This window comes from Ammospiza caudacuta, chromosome 1 (genome assembly GCF_027887145.1).
Source record: "Ammospiza caudacuta isolate bAmmCau1 chromosome 1, bAmmCau1.pri, whole genome shotgun sequence".
Classification (NCBI taxonomy): domain Eukaryota; kingdom Metazoa; phylum Chordata; class Aves; order Passeriformes; family Passerellidae; genus Ammospiza; species Ammospiza caudacuta.
Window position 1 is genome coordinate 50,079,964 of NC_080593.1, and position 26,466 is coordinate 50,106,429.

The window sequence follows — 26,466 nt, forward strand, 5'->3', positions numbered from 1 at the left end:
AAGGCCAGAGCCTCATTAGGTTTTTTATTTAAACATCAGTGAGTTCTATGCAGTTTTCTAAATATTTCAGAAGTTTTTAAAAACTTTTAGATCTTTCCTCACTGTATAATGAAAAGAAATTGATCCACATCTTTGGTGTTTGTCCAGATGAGGCTTGAGCCTATAATTGAAGATGCAGTTGAACATGAGCAGAAAAAGTCCAGCAAGCGGACTTTGCCAGCAGACTACGGTGATTCTCTGGCAAAGCGAGGCAGTGTAAGGGACTTCTGCTTACCTTTTGATTATGCAAGATACCTTGTGCAGTGTTAGATATAGGAGAAACTTCCATTGTGTAAAGTAAAAATACTGTGATTGCTGTCTCCTATTTTATTCACTTCTTTGTATCTCAATTACTCCGTGTTTGTTTTCAGCAAAGGAATCCTTCCTAAATCTAACACTTAAACTGTTGCAGAGGGGCTGTGTAACTTGAGTCAAGAGCTTTCAGTTTTTATGACTTGGAATGAAATAGCATTTTGCTTTGCTATACATGTGTAATTAGTAGAAGTAAGAACAGTTAAATTTAGTGGTTTGTTCCTATTTGTACTTATATTCAGTAGAAGTTTTTCATGTACATCAGTATTTTTAAAAAGCCATGTCATGTTGCAGATGATTGTCAGTGATTTTTCCTTTAGTTATCTACATACTGTGCTCCAAGCAGGTTTAATGCAGTTCAGAAGAGTCAGCTCATCTTCATGACCTGTGTTATGTTAACCCATCTGTGCACCTCAGAGGCAATCTAACATATCCTGTGTCCTCCCTGACATATGTCCTGTGCGGTTGTCCTGCCAAGGATTAGCATTTTAGATTTCTTAAATATTGTGCCTTAAGGAGGAACAATTCCACATCTTTCATTGGCAGGTTTAAATGTCAATCAATAACATGGCTGTGGAGGGCCATTATTTGGTTGTTCTTTGAACAGCCATACTGTGCTGAAGCTCTTCACCAATAGTGCTTAAGCATGATTTGGTTCGTATTTATGATCTGTGAAAGTGATGTGTAAAGTTTTATATTCAGGTTATAAAATGCTGCAGTGTATGCTTCTTGTTGTTTTATAACCCATGTAACTGGGTGGTAAGGAGCAAGCAATATTAGTCAGATGAGTTCTTTGGAGTATTTTGGACTTTTTGTTTTGTGCACCCAAAACTATTCTATGCACTGAGCTGTCTGAATTTACCTTCTACTGTTCTTGGCTGTTGGCGTTGGTTTTGGTTTTCGTTCTTTCTTTTGAAGTGCACCTTTATGATTCTTTGGCAATGCATTCTTCTACTTGTTCCAGCTGGCCCTGGGGGAGAGGCAGGAGAAAAGAGTCTTTTATCACTTTTGCTTATAAAGCATCTTCTGAAGCTTGTCCTTGGAGGGATTTCTGTGTTTTTCTCCTGCTCTTAAAACTATTTCATTGAATGATTGCTGCTTATAGGAAGAATAACAGAGATGGATATTGTTAAACAGATAAGACAAATCCATTGTCCAGAGTAGGACAAACTGTAGCTAAATCATAACTAGAAGTTGTTTAACCTTTCCTCAACAATCTCTTGGAATACTAAGCTTCTATGAGTTACCCTAATTCTACACCACTTTAATTGTAGTGAAGAGCTGAGATAGGACATTATTTGACTTCTGATGTCTTTCCCAAAGCACACAGAGGATAATGACCCACAGGCTATTTTGAATAGGAGCTATGTACAGCTTTCCAGTTCTCTTAATTGTGCAGCTCACTATTCCTGTTTCCTGATTGCCTGTAATGAAATGCTGTCTTGAGATAATTTGGTCAGTTTGTTGAGACCATTTTGAATTTCGTCCACACTGGATGAAATCTTTTCAGCATTGCTAACTTGGTATTGTTTGCAGATTTCAACACATGCTATTTCTATCATTACAATGTTTTTTATCATTAGCAAAATTACTAGAAATCACCAAGCCCATAAAAAATACCAAGAAACACCTTTTCTTCTGTATTCATAGTGAAGCCTTGGATATTTCTATGCACTCAGTACTGGTTTTAGCTTTAGAAGGTGAATGTAAAACTTGTTTGCTTGGTGTAGAAAAGGAGTATCTGATGTACATCTTGAAGGCCGATTCATTGACCTTTTTCTTTGGTGACCAGACATGCTTATTTTTGTGGGCCCTGTAAATATGGACAGGGATGATAAATGTTTCTACTTAAAGCAGTTCTGTCCTTGCAAATCTGTCTTCCTGAACATGGCCATCAGAAGCTTTGGCTGTTTCCAGATTTCCTCAGACATGCAGATCAAGTGTTCCATATTGAGCAGTACTGTTGTTGCAGAGGTGCTGAGACACCAAAAGTGAAGACCTGTTTCCCTATGTTTAAGTATGAGATGGACACTGTTTCACATGTTATGTGTTTCTATATGATAGATTTTTTTCTTCATGGTCTTGTAGGAACTGTAGCTGTATAACAGGAAAAAAACAAACTAGAATTATTTGGAATGTATTTTTACTAGATGCAGTCAAGACTGCTGACTTAGTGCTGCTTACTAGTTGCCCAGAAATAGTGCTCTGTTCCTTTTTTGAGTGTTGAAATTCATGTTGATCCTGGCTATAATTTTCTTTGATTTTAAAGGTGTGAATTCTTATCTTCCTGCTACACCTAACCTAACCTTTCATTACTTGCTTTTTGCATCTCATTTTGTATGTTAGCTTTTTATTTTAGCCCTCCAAGATTCTACTGTTCTATTTGTTAGATATTACAGTTTTTTTGCTTCTTTTTTTTAATCTCCTATGTGATTATTTCCAGCTCAGTCACAATTGGATTTGGACAGATTGGTTTCTTACTATGCTTCCTTCAGAAAACATTGAATCTAATATGTTTTCTTTCCAATTTAATTCTTATGGCTTTCTAACATAATGTAAGGAATTTGGTGAGGCTTCCTTTCTGAGTGGTTGTTCTGCTCATCTATCCTTTCAAAGAACCAGAGTTTTTTTTCTAACTACCATCACCCATCTTTGCCTTACCACTTATTTTCATAAGAATGCCATCTAGATAAGCTTTTCATTACTTCTCTGAATTCACTGGATGTATCAAAATTCAGTGCTTTCACCGCACTTCTGCAATGTTTATCTCAGTGTTGTCCAAACAGACAGAACACAGTTAAACTGCTCATTAAACTCTTCACACTAAGGAGCTTTTACCTTAACTTTTTCTGTAGATATAAAAGGCTACAAATCTAACCTTGCCTTCTGGACCTCAGAGTGGATGTTTACATACATGTGACCTTCATTCAGGGGCCACTTTATGAAGGAAGCACTTTGTTTTCCTCTCTCTTTGTACATGAAAGCTAGTTCTTATCTAATGAAAAAAGGGAAAAAACGACTGTTTTCTTTCTCCTGCTTTGAATTTGTAAAAGTGGGAAAATTTGTGTTGCAGGAGTTGGGCCTTGGCACTTTCTTCTGTCTGCAGTATTTTGGTTGATTTTTATAGTACTGTGTTTTATATGTCACAAGCTTGAATATATAAACTACAAACTGATTAAACTTGGTCAAATGGTCAGTTTTTGCAGCTAGAGTTGATTATAGAGAACATGGAAGTTAAAAGACTTCCAGGTATGGACCTTGAAATAAATTGGAATCTTAAATTGTAGACATGAAAGGTTGCTCCATACCATGTATAAGAAAATTGATGCTTTATTCTCTAAGGGGTGCTGTGTGTCCAAGTATAAATCTAAATTGGGGAACAAATTATACTTACTGTATTTTGGTTTTGTATTATGTTTTTATGTTTATTTGGTCTTTGAATATAGTATAGAGTTCTTTGTCAAGGTTCAGCTTTACTCTCTTGTAAGGCATGAATTTGGGCAGATTCCAGTATATTGTAGGTAGGAGGGGATATTACATTAAACCATGGCTTAGAATCACTTGAGATTTTGCAATTCCTCTTAGGAATGTTCTGAGTTTAAACCCTAAATCTGATAAGTCATACTTAAAAAGATCTCTTACATTTCTTTTTAACTCAGTAAATCTTCATTCATGGCATTTTACAGAAGGCTATTAAGCATCTGAAATCAAAATAGTTTTCTCCTGAATTAATCTCCATTTGGAAATAAGACATAGTTTCTGGAGTATAGTAGTATCAGTGTGCTAGTAATGGAGGGCATTTAAGCTTGAGACCTCAAAAACATGAGCTTGGTAAATTCATCAGTATATATTAATTGCTTATTACAGGTAAAGACAGTGCCAATCTTCTTTCTGTTCTGTGGTGGCACTTTACAGAGCTGAATGCTTCCTTGTGACAGGGTGACATTTTCTCCTAGGTTTGTGTCTACTGCTCAGGGACTTCTGTATTAGTATCATTGACTTCCTGAATGTCCTTTGGTTAACTCAGTTTTGGCTTAGGAATGTAAGAAATCTGATGGGTCAGTCGAAGTCATGTTCTATCCCTGACAGTGACAAAGGCAGGTGCTTTTTCAGTGAAGCAGTGCTGCTTTTTGTGATCCATTCCCCTTGTAGCTCTCACCCCCCTCAATCCAGAATCATCAGGCTGGGTGTTAGAAAAGAAAACACATCTTTGTTTAGTCTTTGTAGTGTTAATGGATTTGGTGTGCCAGGCATTTGCTTAATCCAGTTTGTGAAGTGCAGGACATTGGGGCATGAGAGTGATGCCAAAAGCATCATCAGCTTGGGTTGATTACTGGAAGACTTTCTTGTTCCTTGAACCTTTCAGAATTTAGTATCTCAGTGCTCAAATGCTCATTTTTCCCTTCCCAGCCTGTAAGACTGAAACAGGGAGAACAGAAGGAAGAGATGTGTTGCAGAAGTATTACACTTACTATTTTTTCTTTTTAACCAGCCTATTGAGACTCAGTGGATACTTAGTGGTGTTTTTCCTGGAATAGGAGATGAGGCAGGAAAGCATGTTTATGGGAGAAGAAAGGCTACTTGCTTTGGATTGGGATTTTTTTTTTTTTTCTGAATACTTCAAATGTGCTTCTTCCTGGATTTAAACCCAGAGCTTCGTTGTGAAGAACTTCAGCTGGGTTTGAAGGACAGAAACACCAGCTGCAGCACCTACCTTGGGAGTGGCTCAAAAGGTGTTCTCTGGCACCAGTGCATTCTTCTCTGCCCCTGAATTTAAATACATGGTGGCTAGAATCTTGTGTGGGAATGGTTGCCAAGGATGTGGAACTTGCATCTATGTGTCCACATAAACATCTTGGATTAAAATTTAGGAGGAGAATGTCTCAAAATTAAAGAATTTTAATTGCACTTTCAAAATATTTCAGAAGAACAAAGTTAATGTTACTATGTTGAGCTTTTAGTTTAAAATTACAGTTTTGGATCACGTATTTAGGGAATGAACTTATACTACTTATAACTACCTGATGTAACATCTTTGAGGTTAATATTAAATCAGCTTGAGAAGAGAGACAGCAGGTGGGAATATACAGATTTGGAGGAGAGTGTGTCACCTTACCAGGTTATAGAGGAGCATGCTCTGTGTGGGGGCACTGTTTGCAGCCCAGAGGGTGGCTTTGACCGTGTAATCACACTGTGGACTCTGTGGCAAACACAAATGCTAAATCTCAGACAGATAAAGCAAGTTCTTCATTTTTAAGCTATTTGCATGCAAGACAAATTTATTTTAATTCCATGTGCCATCCTGGGGAACTTGCCATCTTATGCTGACAAGTGAAGACTGGGGTCCAGCACAGAAATGTTGCTAACTCTCTTACAGAAGGTGGCAGCTGGTGTTGCCCTTATTTACTGTTTCCCCCAGATAAAGGAAGGATTGTTCAACACAAAATTGTTGAAACAAGTTTCTTTTGATATTAAGTCATAGTTGTTCCCCTCCACCCTGTTCTACAAGGCTGTGATATAAATCTGGAAATTTCTTACAAGGTATTTAGCTGGTACATGATAAGTATATCAGAAATCTTTGTTGTCTTAAGAGGCATGGTCTTAGTTTACCTGATCTTGGGCTGCTTGCTTGTTTTAATCATGTCTTTGAACATATCAGAACTTGTTTGGTTTTTGTTTTTCTTTAAAAAATTGCATTTTTAGTACTGTTGGAAGCACTAAAAGGCAGCCTTATTTCAAAAAGCTTTATCACGATGATTTTAAAAAATACCCAAAAAAACACTGATAAAATTGGAAAACTGGCTTATCATATACTTTTGATGACTTAAGCTTGTTTAAAAAATTCTAGTTTACCAAGCAGTTCAGAAAAATCAGTCCATGTAAGTAAGCACAATTTTAGTTCTGCAGTAAATTATTAAAAATTTTGAATTCATAAAATTTCCACTGAAAATTCTGTTTGTATATGATTGTTCTCAGGGCAGAGACATTAAATTTATCCACAAGGTGCAATCTAGCTTCATGGCTTTACTTAATATTACTGAACACTTTTTGGTGTGGGGCAGTTTAAACAGCCCTTTCATCCTCTTCAGGATAAAAGACTTTTTCCATCATGTGGCTGTGGGAGTTGGTTGGTTTTGGTTTAAACTGAATAATCTGTACGTTTTTTTAAAGAGAAGACAGTATAAATAGAAGTCTTCATAAAAGAACAAGAGAAAACAGAGCTGATTTTTACCTAGAATATCTGCATGTAATGTGTGGGATAGAGGGAGTCTTTATTTGGAAGTGCAAATCAGAATAGTCTGTGGATAAACCCCTGGCTTTAAATGAGAGGAGTGTACATCAGAGTAAAAAAGGTTTTGTCAAGAGAAACTTAAGTTTTAATTCTTTATCTTCAGTGCTCACCATGGCCAGATACTCCTACAACATTTGTGAACAACAGTCCGACTCCTGCTCCGACTTTCACCTCTGCTCAGCACAACACCTACAGTGTCCCAGACAGGTAGGTTTCTGTTCTGTGTCCCCATTAAAGGCAGCATTGTAATCAGGCTTATTCAGAACATTTTCTGGCTAAATTCAACTGTGTTCTGTTTCCACTGGGCAATGGGGAGATTGTTTTGACCTATATATTCATTTTAGAGTATGACATCTGTATCACATGGTTCAGTTATAAGGTAATTACTGCTGCCTCACCATCTTTCTTTCTCACTATACATTTTGTAAAACAATTTCTTCTCCTTTGTCACATAGCAAATACTTTACCTGTTCACTATTGTAATTTAGTCCTTGTCTATGGAAACGATTTTTAGCAAAAGAGTCTTCATTTCCATCATACACAGTTAGTATAATTTGCAAGAAAAAGACCCAACAAATATCTTCAAAAACTTTTAAACAAAAAATGCATTGGTGAAAGCATTTTGTTTTGAAATGTTAATTAAACTACTGTAGCCAAACCTGCAGTTCATCCAAAAATTATTGCCAGTGGTGTGGTCTGATCCATATACTGTGGAATGGTCTTTCTCTTAAGTTTAACAAGTTGCAGTCTTTTTATTCTTTCAATTGTGATATTTATTCTTTTGGAAATTTCAAGTTAATTTTCAACAATGGTTAAATATTTTGGTTTATAGAATTCTAGTAATACTTGGTTTTATTTTTTAATCTGCAGCAATTCTTCCTCCCCAAATCATCAAGGAGATGGAACCTCTCAAGGGTCAGGAGATGTGAGTGTTTGCTTTCTGGTATTGTTCATATATTTGTATAGCTGTGTCAGAATATTTGATTTGCACTTGATGTTATAAGAAAGTGTTGAACTGAGGGAGATCTTTTTTAATTGCTTGGGTTTTGTTTGGTTTTTTTAGTATCCAAATTATCGTATCCAACCTTGTTTCTTACAGCAGCTTCATCCTTCAGCCACAATCCAGGAAACTCAGCAATGGTTGCTCAAGAATAGGTTCTCTGCCTATACAAGGCTTTTTTCAAATTTCTCAGGTATCTATAGTTTACTTTTTTCCTTTCATTGTGTTACTGAGCAGGTTCTGTGTGGGAAAAGTGTTCTCTAAGAACATTATGGTATCCATATTTATGCATCTTTATTTACTAATTTGCTGGTTAAAGAGCAGTGCAGTTCTCACTGTATGTCTGAACACAAAACATGGCACTAGGTGGACTGTGTGGGGCTGTTTGCTTTTTTAGTATTCCTTGGAATTGTGCAAAGGGTGGTATGACATGCTACTCACCATAAGTAAATTCCTTTTTCTTTGGTGACACTTGATGGGGACACTGTTGTGAACGATGCCAGCTCTCTGCCTCTTGGCTTAGCTCATGCTTCTGTCAGAATTCCTTTCTACCAGGCTTTTTCTCTGGGTAGGTTTATTCTGCTGCTGCTGGTTATTTTTTGACCTGTGCATCTTGTATGAGTATTGCTGAGCTTTCTCCATGAACTGTAGTACCAAATTTCTGACAAAGACTCTTGGAAATTTTTTCTTCTTTTTCATTATTATCTTTATAAAAGTCAAGTACTAGCTAGCTGGCTTTTTTTTTTTTTTTTTTGAAGCAAGAGGTGTAGTATATATGAATTTTATTATGCTACCTCAGGTCTGGGTTATTTTTAACTATAGTATTTAAGGGCTTTGATCAGTTATTTTTGCTGGCTTTTATTTGTGCACTCCTGGATAGTCTGTGGAGTATTTTCATACATAAAGACTATTTTTCTCCTGTTTTCCCACTCATCTATTACAGTGACTGATATTTCAGAGTGTTGTTTTCTTCTCGGACACTCATGCTGCTTCTCAAATAATCTGTCCTCCTATTTTTGCTTCAGCAGCTCCGTCTGTACTCGAGTGCATTGTTGTAATTTAAGTGCACAGAGGCAGTGATGGATGGGTAGTTGAATGTCTGGGATAATTCACTGCGTGACAAACCATGGAATATTTTTGCTCTATATTTTGAATGTGTTCAAAATACACTACCTGGGGTGCCAGTAAAAATCACTGTTTCTCTAGAACAGTCATCTCTCTCCACAGAAACTGTGTGCCTTGCAGACTCGTGCTGTTCTAAAGCTGTAAACAGCATAAACTGTAATTCACCACCTTTGGAAAACAGGTTGATTTGTTTGGCACTTCCTTGAGCCTGGTCTGAAGTTAACTTATTCCTGTGTCCCAAATTCTGTTTTTGTCATGGTGAAGTTTGCTAGTCTTGGTTTAAATGAACATACCATTTATTTTAGAAACAATTTATGTGCTACAGTAATCTTCATTAAATCCTCATGTGTTTGTCCAGGTGCTGATTTATTAAAGCTGACAAGAGAAGATCTGGTACAAATCTGTGGTCCAGCCGATGGAATTCGGCTGTATAATGCACTGAAATCCAGGTGATGTGCTCACTGAGGCTGAGTGGCTTTAGATGGGGGATTCTAGAACTGGGAGATGTGGGAAGTTAGTGTCAGGATTGGCTTGGTGCCTGTGTGATCTGCCTCAGGAGCTAGCAGCAGTGTTTAAAACTCTCCTCCTGTGCACCCCTCCAGGGCATGCCCAGGTGAGGTGCAGGTGGGCTGTAAGGCTGCACCAGTGCAGCTGGGCCCTGGACAGTTTCTTGGACATGGATGGATGAATTTATTGCCAAGGCTCAAAACTGGTCATTTGGGGAGCTAAGAACACCCCCTGAGGCCTTTTGAGGTTACAGGTATTGAGTGCTAACATAACACAGGCAGCATCCCAGGGGATGTCTGATTCTGTCTGAAATGGGTGTTTGGTACTCCTGGCCCTCCTGGAAGAACTGCAGTTGTTACTTGTGATGGTGTTCACAGGGGCCTTAGGAAGAGGGAAGAGACGAGAATGTTGACTCCATGTTTCAGAAGGTTTGATTTATTATTTTATGATATATATTATATTAAAAGTATACTAAAAGAATGGAAGAAAGGATTTCATCAGAAGGCTAGCTAAGAATAGAAAAGGAATGGTAAGAAAGGCTTGTGACTGACCAGAGAGTCCGAGACAGCTGGACTGGGATTGGCCATTAATTAGAAACAACCAATCACAGATCCACCTGTTGCATTCCACAGCAGCAGATAATCATTGTTTACATTTTGTTCCTGAGGCCTCTCAGCTTCTCAGGAGAAAAAATCCGAAGGAAAGGATTTTTCAGAAAATACCGTAAGCTACAGTTACTCAGTAGTCCTGTTACAGGAGTCCAACAAGCAGCATCCATAGGATGCTGAATCTGAATGGATTGAAGTTTTGTTTAAATTCAGCAGCATCTGAGACCACTTACTTAAATAAAGATTAATTTTTTTGGGCTCAGTGCTGAAAGCCGTATCAAGTGTACTGTTAGCATGACAAACCTACAGTTGTGGCATATCAGCCCCTGTATTTGCAGGGCACATGCCTTTAGTGTGACCCCTTGTGATTTCCTTGGCCTGCAGGTCCGTGAGGCCCCGTTTAACAATCTACGTGTGCCAGGAGCCCCTCCGGAGCATCCAGCTGGAGCGGCAGGACGCGGGCAGCACGGACAGCAACGGTGCAATATACGGTACCATGTACAGCTCAGGGAACACGGCTGGGCTCGGGCAGGACAGCTGCAGGGCTGGGGAAGGGGCTCAGCTGCTGCTCCTGGTGTACAAAGCAACCGTGGGAAGTTGTATCACAACACAATTGCTGCTTTAACAGCACAGAGCAAAAAGAACCTGAAGGCTCTCAAGGTTAAACCATTGAGCGTTTTCAGTCTGTTGATAAAACTGTAGTTACGTCTGTGGTGGTGTTCGCAGGGGTCCCAGGACAAAGGAAGAGATGAAAATCTTGACTCCATGTTTCAGAAGGCTGGTTTATTATTTTATAATAATATATTATATTAAAACTATACTAAAAGAATAGAAGAAATAATTTCTTCAGAAGGCTATCAAGCAATAGAAAGGAATGATAATAAAATATTGTGACTGACCAGAGAGTCTTGAGACAGCTAGACTGTGACTGGCCATTAAATAAAAACAACCACAAGACCAATCACAGATCCACCTGTTGCATTCCACAGCAGCAGATAATTATTGGTTACATTTTGTTTCCGAGGCCTCTCGGCTTCTCAGGAGAAAAGATCCTAACAAAAGGATTTTTCTTAAAATATGTCCGTGACATACATGGTCATGAATGGAGGAGTTCTGGAATCAGCTGTGCTTGTTGTTACAGACAAGGCATCAGCCATATCAGTGTAGGTGCATGTAAAAGCTTCATGCAAATAAAACAATTCTTTCCCATTTTCTGTAAGATTTTACTGTCACTTTCTGTGCAACTGAACTAAAACTGTAGAGCCTGGAAGAGGAAAAACAGCCAAGTAGTAAATGTGCTCCTGCTTTTAGTATTATTTCCCTGACAACTGTTGATTCAACACAGATGGAAATGTAACTGTTTATTCGTAAATCCATGTCACTCTTACAATTAATAGAATGAAGCTATTTAAAATTATTCTTTACTTGCTCTTGGCTTTGAGAGACCTCTCTTCCCAGCTAAAATCTGCACAGGCTACTTCAATAGTGCTTGTGAATTTTCCATGCAAGAATTGAGGTGGAGGAGGGTTTGTAAATAAAATACTGCTGCTTGTCAAATACATGTTTTCTCTCAGGATATCTTCAGCCAGAAGAATGTGCAGACTTGGAGCTGCCAAGGGTTTGTTGCACTGTTAAATAAAGATACCGAACTGTAAATACAGCTTCAAATTAAACAGCTGCTTTGTCTTACTGTTCTCTTTACTGTGTTCCATTCAGCTCTGAGATCATCTGTAGAAAGTTAATTCAAACAGTTGCAAAAGGCTTTATTTACCAAAACCACAAAATCTACGTCTGTATTCAAAGCAGGAGCATAGGCACATTAAGTGGGATGTAGGTATTACCTGATTCTTTAGAGACTTCCCAAAATTGCTTTCAAAACCATCTTTAGGTGACTCTCTAAAGATCCATTTTTAAATCTGTTTGACATGATTGTACCTTTTTGTGCAGGATACAGGAAAAAATGTGGAAGTTGCCTTCAGTCTTGGAGCAAATAGAAGCCTCCCCCATTAGAGTTGTGTTTATGACTTTTCCCTTGAAAGAAAGGTTAGGGAAGTTCATGCTCTTAATGAGAACAGGGAGAGAGTAATCTTAAAGTTTTAGGTTTTAAAATTTTTGAAGGTATAAAGTAAATAAATAAACAAATTCAGGTATTTTCATATAGCCATTAGTAACATGCTTATGTAAACGATGTTCTTCTTGCAGTTTATCATGCAATCTACTTAGAGGAGATGGCAGCCTCCGAAGTCACACGCAAGCTTGCTTTGGCATTTAATATTCCTTTGCATCAGATCAACCAAGTTTACAGACAGGGTCCCACAGGCATCCACATTCTTGTTAGTGATCAGGTAATTGAGATTTTATTTTTTTGGCATTTTATTTATGACTGGGAGTGGTGGGTTTTCTTATGCTTGCTCATTTATTACTGGTTTTTCTGTTCGATAATGCAACCCTAGTGTTTGCTGACATTTAGAGTATTTTTTTCCTTTACAGGAACAGACAGATTCTTTAAATGTGACTTTTCCTGTGCCTGACTAAACTGAAACTATGAGAAGACAGAGGCAGCTGGTTTATATAGTTCTGAGAAGCTGCAGCAATTATTTAGTACATATTTATTTTGAGCACACCCAAAGGCAGAGAGCATTTGAACACTGTTGAACTCTGCTTGTTCAAGTGTCTGCTCCACAGAGTTCCAAAAACACAGCCAGCAGTAATAGGCTCCCAGCTGGTTGTCACAAGAGTAAAAAGCAGTATTTTAATTTGGTGTATGCCTGTCACTTGCTGAAGAAAACCAAAAATACATGATTGCTCACAAAAGGCTGTGTTTAATATCATGGTTGTTGAGGGTTGTTTTTGTTTGTGTTTTGGTCATACTCAGAAGGTTTTGAAATTTTTTTTTTCTTTTAGATGGTTCAAAACTTTCAAGATGAGAGTTGTTTCTTATTCACCACAATAAAAGGTATGTTGTCTTTTCTGACAGTCTAAAACTTAATCATTTATTCCAGCCAGAAGCATTCTTTAAAAATTACAGAAGTTTTGCATACACAGTAACAGAAGATATTCAGAGTTCTTCCTCACCTAGCCAGATTTCAGCCTTTGTGTAGCATCTCAGGCTCTTCTCTGAACTTTCAGTTCAGAACCAGTGCAGGATTTGGTAACAAACCTTATGTAAAATTCAGTCAGCCATCACTGGACAGGGATGCTGCTAATAATTGCTGAGAATGGTGAAGGTTCAAAATAGGTTTAAAAAAATATCAAAAATCCTGGCAGTAGTACCTCTGAAGTTCAGAAACTGAATGTTAACTGAGTCCTGAGAGTCAGCAGAACTGAGCATAACATTCTGTTGTTTCTCTGCTAGTCAATAGTCAGCTTCATTCAATAGGCTGCTGTTGAATCCCACCCTTCCACAGAACTCCATTTTATTTCTGGTACAGGGTGCCAGCAAATGGCTGTAATCAGTGGACAAGTTGGACTCTGTACAGAAACTGCACCTACCTACAGAAACCGTCCCTCTTTGAAGATCCAGTCACAAATCATTAATCATAACACTTTTGTTTAGCACAAGTAGGAAACCTTTAAGTTTTTGTTGTAGCTGAGTTTATTTTCAAAAGTCCATACTAGGGTGTTTTGGTGTATTTGCTTATATGTCCGTGATTCTATTCAGGAAGGACAAACAGACAATTCCTTTGTTTTTTTTCAGCTGAAAATGGAGAAGGCTTCCATATAATTCTGAAGTGACATCACACACTTGCTAGACTGATACTCCAATGCAGAATGAAGTCCTGCCTAAAGACTATGAAGATCATCCAAAACCTTAGGATCTAACTTCACTGTATAAGATGTTTCATATTGAAAACACAAAATGACCTTTCTAATGAGCTGTTTGATAGGTGAACTTTCTTATCACTGCCATAGCTAAGTGTCCTCATGAGAGGTATAATGCCATGACAGCTTCTGTACAGGCATGGAAGACAATGTAAGCAAAGGTGCTTGCCCTTCACTGAAATAAGGCAAACTATGGCCAGTAGATACAGTTTATAGAAGCAAAGCAGTGCTGCTTTTCTACTACCTGTATCCAGTTGGAGATGAATGTAAACTTATTTTGGGGCATTTACCTTTCTGTGCCAGTTTGTCTGTTACGTGCTTGTACCTTAGGCTGGTTTTATTTTTTGATGTTAGCAGAGCACATGCTAATCTGTGTGGAGATGAGTAGTTAAGGTGATAGTGATCAGGTTGTCAGGTCTTTGAGAGTCAAGCTGTCAAAACAGCTTCCCGTGTAAATTGTGTATAAGAGTGTATGTAAGAAGTGTAAATTCAGAACAGGGCTTTTAAGAAGCCCTAGACAGATGCAATATATGCATGCAGCAAACTGCATTATCAATAGTACCTTATTGGAGGGATTAATATAAATCCTATGGGGTACCAAGTAATTGTGTTTTGCTTTAATGAATTTAATGGAAAAGAATTGCCTATGCATCCTTTATGTTTCCTAGGTTCCTAGGTTCTCTGCAGAGCACTGCTGCAGTTTAACTCTTTGCTTGTAAAATTGTGGGTTTAAAAATACTGGCAGTGAGAAGTGGGGTTTTCAGTGGAATTATGCAGATGAGGGAAGATGACCCACTGGCACCACAGGGCTGTCATAGCTTTCAGCAGCATCAAATAAATTGCTTGAGAAACACTAAATACACACCCTGTAAGTTCCTTCCCAGCAGGTGACTGCCCTGCTGGAGCTCCTATTCTGGACAAATCTCTTCTTACATTTCAGTTGACCTTCCTGCACCCTCCATCCATCCATCCATCCATACTGTACACGTGTTACAGTGCCTCTTCCATATGACCAAATACTTATTTTCTCTGAAACAGGCAATGTGCTTTCTTGGTATTTGGATGTGTCTTGTAAAGTCATGGCACAGCATTTCCTAGGCTAACATTAAGTTTCAATTGGTCAGGTACTTAGAGGGGAGTATTTCCAGAGGTATTAAGCGATGGTTTCAGAGCTGTTATTCTGTGCCTTTGGAAAGTTCCAACTTGGATCTCTGGCTTAGAAGCTTGGGAATAGTTTGCTTTTTATGCTGCGGTGTTCCATGTAAACCAATACTACAGCATGTAAAAAAGCAACTTGACTTTTTCATTTCCCCTTCCATAACTGGCTCAAGTGCTTAGCAGAAAAGCTTCTGAAAGCTGTAGCATTTTGAAAATTTAAATTCATCAAACCTAGAGTTTTTTTCCTATTTTTGGTTGTTTTTTTTTTTTTTCTGCACTGAAAGGAAAATTTTATGTACTTAAACATTTCTGCCTATAAGTTGTTCATCTTTGGTATTGTTTGGTCCTAGTATTTTCCTGAACTGACACTTGTGTCTTTTTAGCTCACACCATATTCAAATCCAAATGTTTTATAAAAGTGGAAAAATCCTTGATTGGAAAGTATCCAAATATCTAATTTTAAAGAATATTGAAAGTTGTACAGTAGTTTGTCCAGCTCACTTGAAATTGGAATTAAATTATGGCACCAGCAAATGGCTTTTGTTTTTTAATAAGATGTACACATTTCAATTTAAGTATAATAAATGTTTTTCAATAATTTTGTAAATGTGCTTTTCTTTTTGTTTACTTCTTTTTTTCCCACACCCACATTAGAGACAGTCCATTGCTGAGATTTAGACTAATTACAGGACCTGCCCTAGCAAGAATAGTTGGTCAAGGTAAGGAAGGGAAATAAACCAGCCCTGCAGAATGTCCTGCACACCATGCATTCACATGGATCTTCTGCTTCTAGTAGAAATCTTCTTAGATTTGAAATAATTCCAACAAATTCAAGTTTGACATCAGCTGATTGTTTATTTAAGTGTCCTATATCAGAGTAGATTCCATTTGTTTTTGTACATCTTCAATGCAATAGACTTACAAGGTTCATTATGGTCTTAGAAAAAAAAAATGAGCCAACAAAAGGCAACACATATTGACATATTGGTACCAATGACTGCCCTGGTACAGTTGAGAATAAAACCTAGTTAAAACTCTCATGAGACCAGCAGTGACTGAATGGAACTCTTCAGTATGATTGTAACAGCACTCCACTCCTGTGCAAAGGAAGCCCAGATTGGCTTCCTTTGTACTGGTAAAGAAATTCATGTACTGTAGTCTAAGGTGTAATTTAGCCCCAAAGCTGAGCTCTTTAATTTACTGTCCCCCTCGTCTGTGAGTCCACACAACCCAGCCACTGCTGGCCACAGAAGTTCATGTTCACGCTCGCTCCTTCTTAGAAGTTGTTTAAAATTTGCAGGGGGACAATGGCAGTACTGTCCAGTAGTAGCTTTTCCAACTGCTTTTTAATTTTCAGTAAACACAGGCCCTGAACTCTTAAAATACACACACAGTCAAACTTACACAAAAAAAGCTTTCTGAATTGTCAAGTAGTTTCTCTCAGTTAATTTAATTGCTTAACATAAAAAGTTTATCTAATTGTCTAGCACTGAAAAACTAAGGATGAAAGCATGGCCTTAAGAGTTAATACACAGATTTTTATCATCATTATTATCATTGAGAAGCTGACAGCTTCTTAACCAAATGTGAAGAGTTTGGCTTTCTACATTTGAAAACCACAGGTTTGGTATGGTTCAACTCCTGCCTACAGCTAAGCCCATATGCTTGTCCCTAAAACAGGTGGGCCAAACTGAATTCCTTGCTCCATCCTGCCTTCTGTAGCTGAACCTGTTTTCCATTCATCTGTAGAAAAGCATGTGTGCTACACCTCTCCTCCTGGAAGCGCTGCATCCTTTCCTTCCAGCCCGCGGGGATGGCGTCGGCACAAGCTCCATGGCCGGCTGTGGCAGCTCCATGGCTGGATGTGGCACACCAGGGCTGGCTATGGCACACCAGGGCTGGCTCTGGCAGCTCCATGGCTGGATGTGGCACACCAGGGCTGGCTGTGGCAGCAGGCACAGCAAAGTGCACAGGCTCCACCACAGTGCATTTCTTACCCCGTTCAAGGCCAATGGCATCGGGCACAACCTGCATTGGTGACGGCCAAGCTTTGTACCAGCAGAGTTCAACTGAACCAAGTCCAAAAACTTGGGAAGTACTTCTAGTTCTATGGTATCTGGAGGTACTACCTTACCTTTGACATTACCTATTATGTCCTGTTACATAATTAAATATGAAGCTGAATCATGAAAAAGAACAAGCTGCTGTTTTACTGTAGGAGCTTATGATTACTTTGCATTTTTTGGTCAACATCTGCTAAAGCTGATTTGTCTTTAAAACCTGATACTTGATCTGTGGTGTATATTACAGAACAGCAGGCTCAGTTCCTTGGCGTGGCAGCTCAAGCCCCACGTGACAGCGGCACTTCACACCGAGTAGTGCTGACAAATGCAAATGAACTTCCAAGTTTTGTGAACTTCCACCAAGTAGCTGCTCCACTGCAATGCCCACACGTTTGACACGGTACCACAGTTCTCATGCCAACAGAAGGAAGGAGTTACTAATACAAACCAAAGCATCACCAACTTAATCCACAGCTGCACATTACGTTAAGATTTTTACCTGGAAAAAAAAAAAGCTTTTCTTGTCACAAAACTGGATGACCAAACACCCAAACACCACCATTAGGACTTGTCAGGAAACCAACTCCTTCTGCTGACTTGCCGTCCCATTCTTCAACAACAACATTTCCTGTGTGGCTGCACTGGCTGTCAGAGGATGATACAGCATCTGCAGAGGCGCTGCCCGCTCCCTCCCACCGACGGAGGGGGAGTCACTGGAGCAAAGTAAGCATGAACTTTCACGTGAGGTAGATGAGCCTGTGGGTGAAAAGGCTGCATTATAATGGCAGAGAAAGAACAGAACTGAAAAGAGAAGCAGCACACCTCACCTGTTGTGCCAGCAAGTGCTATCTCATTAAGGTTAGTTAGCTATGAAGGAAGCCTCTATACAGTGGATACCAGCCAAGCTGTCTTCTCCTCACATGTCATTCCTCATGACCCATCCAGTAAGGCACACCACTGTCTGGGCACTCAACCTGCACACGGCTCCCTCTGGTTCCCCAACAAAGCACTGATGAGCCCAGACAGTGCAGTAGCAGTAGAGGCACAGGTTTTGCTATAGGGGCAAGAGGGATGGACCCTGGCTACTAAGGGACAACTTCTCTGAACCTTATCTCCCATATTTCTGCTGCTGTTCTCATTCTGGAAAGCAGCATGAAATAAAATTGTGTTTCTGCCTTCAATTTGAGTCACTATCAGGGATGATCTTTCTGGTTGCAAAAGTGTTTGGATGCAAATTTGGGATACGAAGCCACAGACAAGTTTAACTTCAAGGCTAAAACGCTGCCTCCACAATGCAGGTGGTCTCTGACCTAATGGGTGAGATACTCGGGGGAAAGGTTTGGGGCTGGGTTCCAGGGCCTGAGGCCCCACAGCCCATCAACTGAAATATCCATGCAGATGTTTTACTGTTGGCTCTGTGTATTAACGTATATTTAGGATTTAGCATGCCACTACACCATCCTAAAAACAGAGGACTCTACTTGAAAAAAATACAGAAGGCAGAAGATAAGAGCTCATCATTCCAAAGCAGAATGTCACAAGTTAGAACTGGCAATTACTGCTGTTCATAGAGGGAAGTTACACACATGGGGACCTAACAGAAGGACAGTCAGACGGTTTATCCAGCCTTCCATGCCTGGGACACCTGTAGGACTCCTACAGTCTCAAGCAGCACCAAGAGCTCTGGCATTTGCACAGGAACAAGGCAGGAAACACCTACTCTGATCCGTTTGATGCCAGCTCGTGTGACCTGCTGGCAGTCGTACAGCTCGATTCTCTCCAGGTTGTGGCAGTTCTCCAGGTGCTCCAGAGTCACATCCGTGATGAGGAGACAGTTATCGAGCTCCAGCACCTGCAGCCGCTCGTGCCCACACGTGCTGTTGCTCAGATGAAGAATCCCATCATCAGTGATCAGTTCACAGTGAGATAAGCTCTGAAACAGAGAGACAAACAATTAACAACATCCCTCAGTTACTCAAGCCTTTGGACAGCAGAAGTCCTCTTCAACCTCCTTCACTCCAGTGGTAAACAGCTACAAATAATACACAGCTGAAACCCATAAGAGTAAAAAAAGAAACTGCTTTATTTAACAAAATGGCTGTACTTGATTTTAACTTTGCTTCAAAACAAGCTGAGTCCCAAAACACATCAATGGCAAAGCTCCTCAGCCCCTTTGCTCTTTATGAATGTGGGAATTCTTTTCCAATTGTCCCACACAGTGCAAACAGCTCTGTGCCAGGAACAACTTTAAAGGATGATTGAGAACTTAGGGGAATAGATGAGTATCTGCTCAGGGGTTGCTGTTTCACAGCTGCCATGGTCTCATATATACACCAAGCCCGTGCAAGTCCACACAGATGGAGAACAATCACAATAGACTGATTTGCCAAATAATGATTTCAAAGAAAAACAAGCCATGAACATTTGGCACCTCAGGCTGTACAGACAAGGAGCAATAAACATCTTGTACAGCTGCAGGAGCAGTCTTTTCTGCAACAGTCAGCATAATAAACCAAAAAAATCTGCTCCTCTTCAGCACATTTTTTTACTCCCTTGAATTTGAAGAACATGGAAAATGATGTTGCATCTCGGGCAGTGGCACCACATAAAGCACTCTCCTCATTTCTTCAGGGAATTCATGACTTTTGGAGAAGCACGGATGATGACAACAACAGGAAACAGACATTGCTCAGAGGCAGCTGAAAAAACCCTTTGTCACCACTGAAATGAATGCTCTCAAGTCTTCCCCAGTGAAATCTGCAGCATCTGTGAACTCCTCTCTTGCCCTGGGCTCTGAGCTGGTGCCTTGCTTTATGCTCAGCCCTGTGTTCTGCCTGTACTTGCACCTAAGCCTAACAGTGCTGGGTAATGAAGTAGCATTTCCTTGCCCCAAGTAGTTCTTTTCAGACAGTAATTGATGAAGAAACACTTGCAGCAGCCCAAAAGCACTTTTTAACTCAGAGCAAGCAAACAGCAGGGCTCAAAAGGACCTCCTGCCAAACCCCCAACTCTAACATGCAACATTTCCCCTCTCTGGGTACAACACATCTTTTCATTCCAGCCTGAAAAGGCAACCTGGGGACTTCCAACCTTACTTCACCTCAGCTACAGTCAGAGCATTTCCTTCCTGCTACCAGACACATGAGGTCTGTCCTGCTCTTTGAAATAATTTGGCCTCAACTTTTTTTACCTTTGCTCTACAGAATGAGCAGGGAACCCAGGAAAGGCTGGGAGACAGGTCTGCATCTCCCTGGAGTCTGACAGGAGCCACCTTCAAATCCAGCTGGTCCAATTTTACACACCAAGTGTGAGCACCCAGCAGGGACTCCAAGCAGCACCACGAGGGCAAACTGTCTCCAAAAGACAGCAGAAATGAAGTGCTTGCCCCTACCAACAGTGTTTTAACTCCTGACGCCCATTCAGGCAGTCTCTCAAGTCTTCAAACACATCAGCTCTCTCCTGTATCTCCTTTCGCTGTGCGCTTGGTTTGGCTCAGAGCCTGGGGACAGTCAGCAGCTGCAGGGTTAACCAACATTCACAGCAGAGCTGCTGTTCCAAGGAAGGACAGGAGGCTGTGAGAAGCTGTTGGCTAATTAGGAGTGTTCCATCCCAGGAAGTAAGCAGCTTATAAAATCAGCTTTCCTGGGACATGGTGTTGGTACTGCAAGGACAATACAGGATGTACAGCTGAGTTTGTAGAACTTTGTAGAACAAATACGCCAAATTATACACACTTCATAGTAAACCACAGGATTTTTCTGACTTTCCAAGCCTACTAAAAAGCATTAATAATGTGGAATTTTACAAATACAATTGCTTGAAATCTTAAGAACAAAGAGATATGGTCAAATTCTTTTGTTGTTGTTGTTAATACATACTAAAAGCTGTGCATAAATCAAGTATGGCATGACATACCATGACAATTTCACATGCTGTGAAAAATTCAATTGTCTTCTCATCTTCAGGACTATTATGAGTATTTCACAGTTTCTCTACTAATTTAAATGTACAATTAAATACATTAACCAGAAATTACTTCTTAAGTTCATTAGGCAATAAAACACTCCAATACTGATGAAGATTTGCCCATTTCCACCATCTACTGAGTCTCCAAACAAGACAAAAGCAAATCCAGAGTCAATCTCTGCAACTCCAAAATGTTTGTTCTAACTGCAAATACCCTAAAGCACAGCTGCAAAGGAGTTTACAGGACATTGGGAGCACCAAGATTAGCTCATGCACTGTATTTGGCACCTGCCTGCCTTGTCTTGTCTTTTCCTGCAATTCTGAGTCACTGCTGTTCACACACAATCTCTGAGTATGTATCCTTCCTATCCACAGTTTATATATAAAGATCTATATACACCAAAGAAATCAAGGTTTCTGGTTCCCTTAGGAAAGCTGTGATGTCTTACCAATGCCACATTTCCCTGTCTTTAGGCAAACACACAAAGGCCAGCAAAGAGAAGCAGGCTCAGAAAAAAATGCTTGGGATTTATGAGGTTTTATGGTATCTCTGTTGAAGCACTGACAGAACTGATAAAAAAGATCTCTTTGTACCAGTTGAGCAAGAACTGGCTGCAACTGGGATTACAATATAAAAATGTGTCCCATATAAATGGCTCCACAGCTCCTGACAACTCATTTGGTTTTCCATCAAGAATGATGGTTCAGAAATGAAACTGGACAGTTGATAAGAAAAAATTAAAAAACCAACAACATTAAATAGTGAACAAGCTCCTTTTAAAAGCCATCTCTCCTCATGCTGCTACCTTAGTAACACTAATCATAACACAATTTAATTAAGGAAGCAGAACACCTTCCTTTAATCCCATCTAAGAACAGATTATAAAGATACTTGTTCTCTCACGTAGATCTAAGTAGTTATAACAAATCTACACTAAAAGCACAACTGGCCTGAAATACAGGAGCTCCTACTGTAAGAACAATCCAGCAATTTTCAAGTGCCTTTATTGAAGAACAAACAAATTTATGTTACCTCAAACTGGGTTTGATGGTCTGAAAGATCTAAGCTACCACTCCCTAGAAAACAGTTCTTTGAAATCCAGTAAGCAGAGTACCCCACTCTCAGTCCTCTCCAATTATGTTCAAAAGTCAAGTCCAAGGAAACCTTCCATAATTTATTATGCAAATGTAAAAAAGTGCTTGGAAAAAAGTGCTTGCATGCAAAACTGCTTACAGAGTGATTCCATTTATCTTCTCTGGGTGGTTTTGTTTATTCAATATTTGATGTGAAGTGTCATACTCCCTAAGAAAACCATTACCGAAAACTTGAGAATACCCATAAAGAATCTAAGTGCTTTAACTTAAATCAAATATGAAGGATGTTAACCATAAAATAAAAGCTTTCTGGTTTTTACTCACTGATTTGGTAACATTTTTTTAATCACACACAATGCATATAAATATTTTAGGAGTGCTGCTTTTAGAATACTTATGAAACTTGCACATATTTTGCACAGTGTCACTCTACATCAGGAATTATTTCTAGACACAGAGGGAATAGCCTGGGCTTGTACTGCAGGAGTTGTCCCTGTGTGTCCTTCCAGGGGGAGCACCACAGGCCACAGACCAGGAGTTACACTTACCAATGCTTGAAGCTTGGGACAGTGTATGGAAAGTTGTATCAATGTGCTGTCAGTTATCTGGGAATAAAAGAAACCAAACATCAGCCACCAGCAACAGACAGGAGGAGAGACAACCCTCCAACGAGGTATCTCTTTCTGTACCAGATGAGGGTTCTGTTATTTGTGGAAAACAACTCCTCACCTGTTACTCTCCAAGTAATTCCCTGTAGAGATTTCCCAGTAATTATTTTTATTTCCTACCATAAACACAACACTATTTATAAAAACCAAAGAACATCTAGACGAAGTTGTTAATGTACTGCATTCTTACACTGGACATTCAATATTGCTTTTCATATTAAATCTCACCAAAACACACTCTTCCAAGTCCATCTTCTCCAGCTCATGGCAATTCTACAATAAACAAAAAATGAACAGATAAACAAAAAAATAAAATAAAACAACATATTGACATAAAATTATGCACAGGGCTTATAATATGGGGCAGCACAGCTTGCAAGAGGAAACTGTGATCTAAATCTCTTCAAATATTTGATCACCATCAAATGACCAAAAAGAAAAAAAACAAAAAAACCCAGATGAATTAACAAACAATACCCCACCTCCCTCTGAAACATCTACATTTCAGCCTTTCTCCTATGAAGGGAAATGTCTCCTCCTAGTCCTGTAAGGTTTGAACAGGACACAGCAGTGCTCAGCAGCCCTGCTTCCCTTCCGCCCTCTCTCCAAACCCATGGTATTTACAGCCCATGCACTAAAGCCAGCTCCTCTGCACACACAAGAACCCAACTTCTGCCTTTATCAGCTGCCCCTGGTTCACCTGGAATACACTAAAGCCTTGGCACATTTCTCTTTGTTGTCATACACTAGAAAGAAGCCTTAAACCCAAACTGCTTTGGCAATAAATGCTGAAAATACGAAAATGGGGTCTACTTTAAGGGCAGAAGGAAGCTGCGTGTCACACCTACCAATTTTCTCAGAGCAACATTCTGAGAGACCCCCAGCAAGCTTTCAGAAGTGCTGTCAATATCTGATCATGACTCATTTCAAGAAAAGATGTAACCTTGTGACCTTGCAGCAGACCACACAGTGCCAAAGCTCGGCTCAATTCCCAATCTGGTTTTTCCAGGAACATGGCAAAAAGTATTTAAGAGCAGGCTTGAGGTGACCACCAAGAGCCTGAGGATGCAGTGCTGAACAATCAGAAAACCACTCTGTTTAACCACTGTGGCTACCAAAACAATCACCCCTTTTCATTCACATTAAATGTCAGCAGCATAAATCCCATCTACAGAGTATAATTTTCGAGTTCAGATTTCCTAACCAGCAAACACCCAAGTCTAACATGAAGCATTTGACACCACCAATATGCTTTCTGTATGGATTTACAGCATGAACCAGGGCACAAGTGCTTATAGTTTATAACAGATAATGTAAGTGATCTGTAATTTAAAGTTATCTTCAGAACAATCAATTATATGCTGATTTTTTATGTAAATATCGCAAGGGTGTATGCCATCAATATAAGGGAAATTTGGCTAGAATACATAACATGACTCTAGAATTACGTTAAGTGTAATAAACACAATTGAAACAACTGAAAAAAGAGAGGGAAAAAGTGAAAAATTCAATGATAGATGGCAAATTAGATCAAGTTGCAGATCTAAGTATAATCCAGAAATGAAATAGCTTTTTAGTCCCCTCCTCCACTGGCTTCTTTCTACTTTAATTTTCCTCTTCTCATGTTGCTTCCCAGCAGGACTACACCAATGCACAGCTGCTCAGCAGCAATGAACCAGGGTGAGCTGTGACCTCCTGAAATGACCCTTACCCGTGCCAGAAGGGTAAAACCAGCATCTGTGAGATGTGAACATCTTGCAGCTTCCAGAATCCTGGAAAAGGTTTAAATGTTAAAGAAAACATTAACATAGAGAAAATCAAATGCATTTGAGATACAAATCTGTCTTCTGCAACTTAAAAGTTCTCAATAGTAAAAGTATGTGTATATATACAGAAACACACACTTACACACATCCTCCCCCTATTTTTCACCATGACTTGAAATGAAAAAGCAGACTTAATTCAGTTTATCAGAAGATTCTGACAGTCAGAGAACATTTAGTGGAAAAAATTATACACAATGAGGGTCATTTTAACCTCTTGTTTCACTAAAAGCATAGTGACCAAGTTTTCTCATGTGTTATCTGAGGAAAGCTTTGGGAAAATAAACCCTGAGTTAAGGAAAATGCAGATGAAGCCTACCTCTGTTATCTAAGCATAGGCTGCTGGGAAATGACAAAAGTGAGAAAGTGCTCACTAGAAATCCCCTCAGAGCCTCTGCATGAAGCACAGTGAAGCAAGTTACCAGAAAGCATGGAGCCAAAAACCTCCAAGCTGCAGTAAGAACAACAAACTATATTCACACAACCTTAAAGAAAACAACAGTGTTTTGGAAAGATAATCCTAACACTCTTCCAACAGGCACTGGGAAGTAGTACCAAGAAAAAAAAATCCCAGAAGGTCAACTGCCCCAAACTGCACACCTAGTATGCACAACAGGCCTCCATCCCATTTGTTGTCTTTGTTTTCTTTGTCCTTTTTTAAGGAACACTTTCCTTTGCAGGTGGAGTGAGTGTCAAGATGAGTAAGGGTAAACCACAGTGCCATGGGCTGGGCAGTGCAAACTAAGTGCAACTTACCACAGCAACCACTGCTGGGGCTGGCGGGGAGGAGGCAGGGAAAAGGGGCAAAAGAACTTTTTGTGGCAATGCTGAGAAGCCTCCAGATCCTTCCACTGGTTTGGGAGGCCATTAGAACACTCTAGAGAAAGTGCAAAGGGAAAAGCCACACTGGGTATATGAACAAATTCCAGCCCCATCGAAGGGGGGAATGTGGGGATGTGGGGCTCTGACTATGACTTTGCTGGATCAGCCTCTTCCAAGGCAAAAGCAAGGGGCAAAAGCAAGAGGGCAGCAAATTTAGAGCTGAGCAGACCCACAGGCTTGAAAAGCCACTTTCAGAGTTCCAGTCTTCCAACAAGGTTCAGAAGTATGAGGGAAATTCAAGCTAAGTACAAGACAGGCATCTCTTCCCAAATTAATGGTTTTAATACCTCTGGGACTTACTTTACAAACTTATATTCAGGAATTGTGTGCCCTTCCATCACAGGCAGTTAGCAGCCCATCATAAAATAGGCTCAGCTACTCTGAAAGTTGCCTGTGATACCAAATAGGAAGGAAAAAAACAACACCACCACAGAAAAACTCCCACAGTTCAGGTCACATTTGTCACCCTTCTAACTCCTTTCATCATAATTACTTGCTACAAACCCCATCTCATTACATGGCTGACTTTAAAGGGGGTGGATAGGCAATGACATCTGCAATGATACCCAAAATAGTGAGGATACTACTTCCTGCACACCCAGTTGAAAAGACAACTATAGAAACAGAGGAATAAGAAAACCAGAAGATAAGCAGCTCTAGCTGTACTGAAATTGGGTGTGTAGATAGGGCAGGAGAATGAGGAGTGAGCTGTAATCACACATGCTGCATTAATCAGGCCCCAGAATGAAAAAAACAGGTGGGACAGCATTGGGTAGCATGGAAATAACGACCAAAGTTCTAATTTTTGCTTTTGTTTTAGTGATTGTGCTTAAATACAGAGGGTTCTTCCTTTTTCCTGTTACAGCTGACATGAATTTCCCACCCAGTGACTTGTGAAAAAGTATCTAACATAGGAGTTGATGAGACAAAGTGATATTCAAAGGGATTCTCTACTCTTATGAAGAAATGTTCTCTGAGTCAGACTGAGTTGCATTCATTGCCTACAGCTGCTTTTTGGGCACACCTGGAATGCCTCTGCACTCAGCACCTCCCTACTCCTGTGGAATCAGCAGCTGGTGGGGCTGAAAGGAATATGATCCTGACTT

The 26,466-nt window shown here is 39.7% G+C and overlaps 2 protein-coding genes across 7 annotated transcripts in view; one reads left to right on the forward strand and one right to left on the reverse strand.

Moving 5' to 3' along the window:
• The window catches only part of UBP1 (upstream binding protein 1), a 35,125-nt gene extending 19,655 nt beyond the window's left edge, over nt 1-15,470 (forward strand). Inside the window, exons 8-16 of one of the 5 annotated variants that reach the window (XM_058819815.1) lie at nt 148-255; nt 6,747-6,850; nt 7,514-7,568; nt 7,743-7,836; nt 9,127-9,217; nt 10,268-10,374; nt 12,086-12,228; nt 12,788-12,839; nt 13,581-15,470. In XM_058819815.1, the coding sequence (XP_058675798.1) occupies nt 148-255; nt 6,747-6,850; nt 7,514-7,568; nt 7,743-7,836; nt 9,127-9,217; nt 10,268-10,374; nt 12,086-12,228; nt 12,788-12,839; nt 13,581-13,618 (792 nt within the window). In that variant the 3' untranslated portion in view covers nt 13,619-15,470. The remainder of the gene's footprint in view (nt 1-147; nt 256-6,746; nt 6,851-7,513; nt 7,569-7,742; nt 7,837-9,126; nt 9,218-10,267; nt 10,375-12,085; nt 12,229-12,787; nt 12,840-13,580) is intronic. The other 4 variants (XM_058819830.1, XM_058819823.1, XM_058819838.1 and 1 more) reach the window with 4 other exon arrangements.
• Nucleotides 15,471-16,806: 1,336 nt separating this feature from the next.
• Nucleotides 16,807-26,466, reverse strand: part of FBXL2 (F-box and leucine rich repeat protein 2) — a 50,220-nt gene continuing 40,560 nt past the window's right edge. The window contains exons 11-16 of one of the 2 annotated variants that reach the window (XR_009274666.1): nt 24,367-24,427; nt 22,884-22,928; nt 22,536-22,592; nt 18,647-18,859; nt 17,511-17,682; nt 16,807-17,425 (exon numbers count right to left, since the gene is read on the reverse strand). Coding sequence is in view for 1 of the 2 variants with exons in the window: in XM_058803829.1 (XP_058659812.1) it covers nt 17,575-17,682; nt 18,647-18,859; nt 22,536-22,592; nt 22,884-22,928; nt 24,367-24,427 (484 nt within the window). In the remaining variant the exon portion in view is untranslated. Of the gene's footprint in view, nt 17,683-18,646; nt 18,860-22,535; nt 22,593-22,883; nt 22,929-24,366; nt 24,428-26,466 lie in introns of both variants that reach the window. The other variant, XM_058803829.1, reaches the window with a different exon arrangement.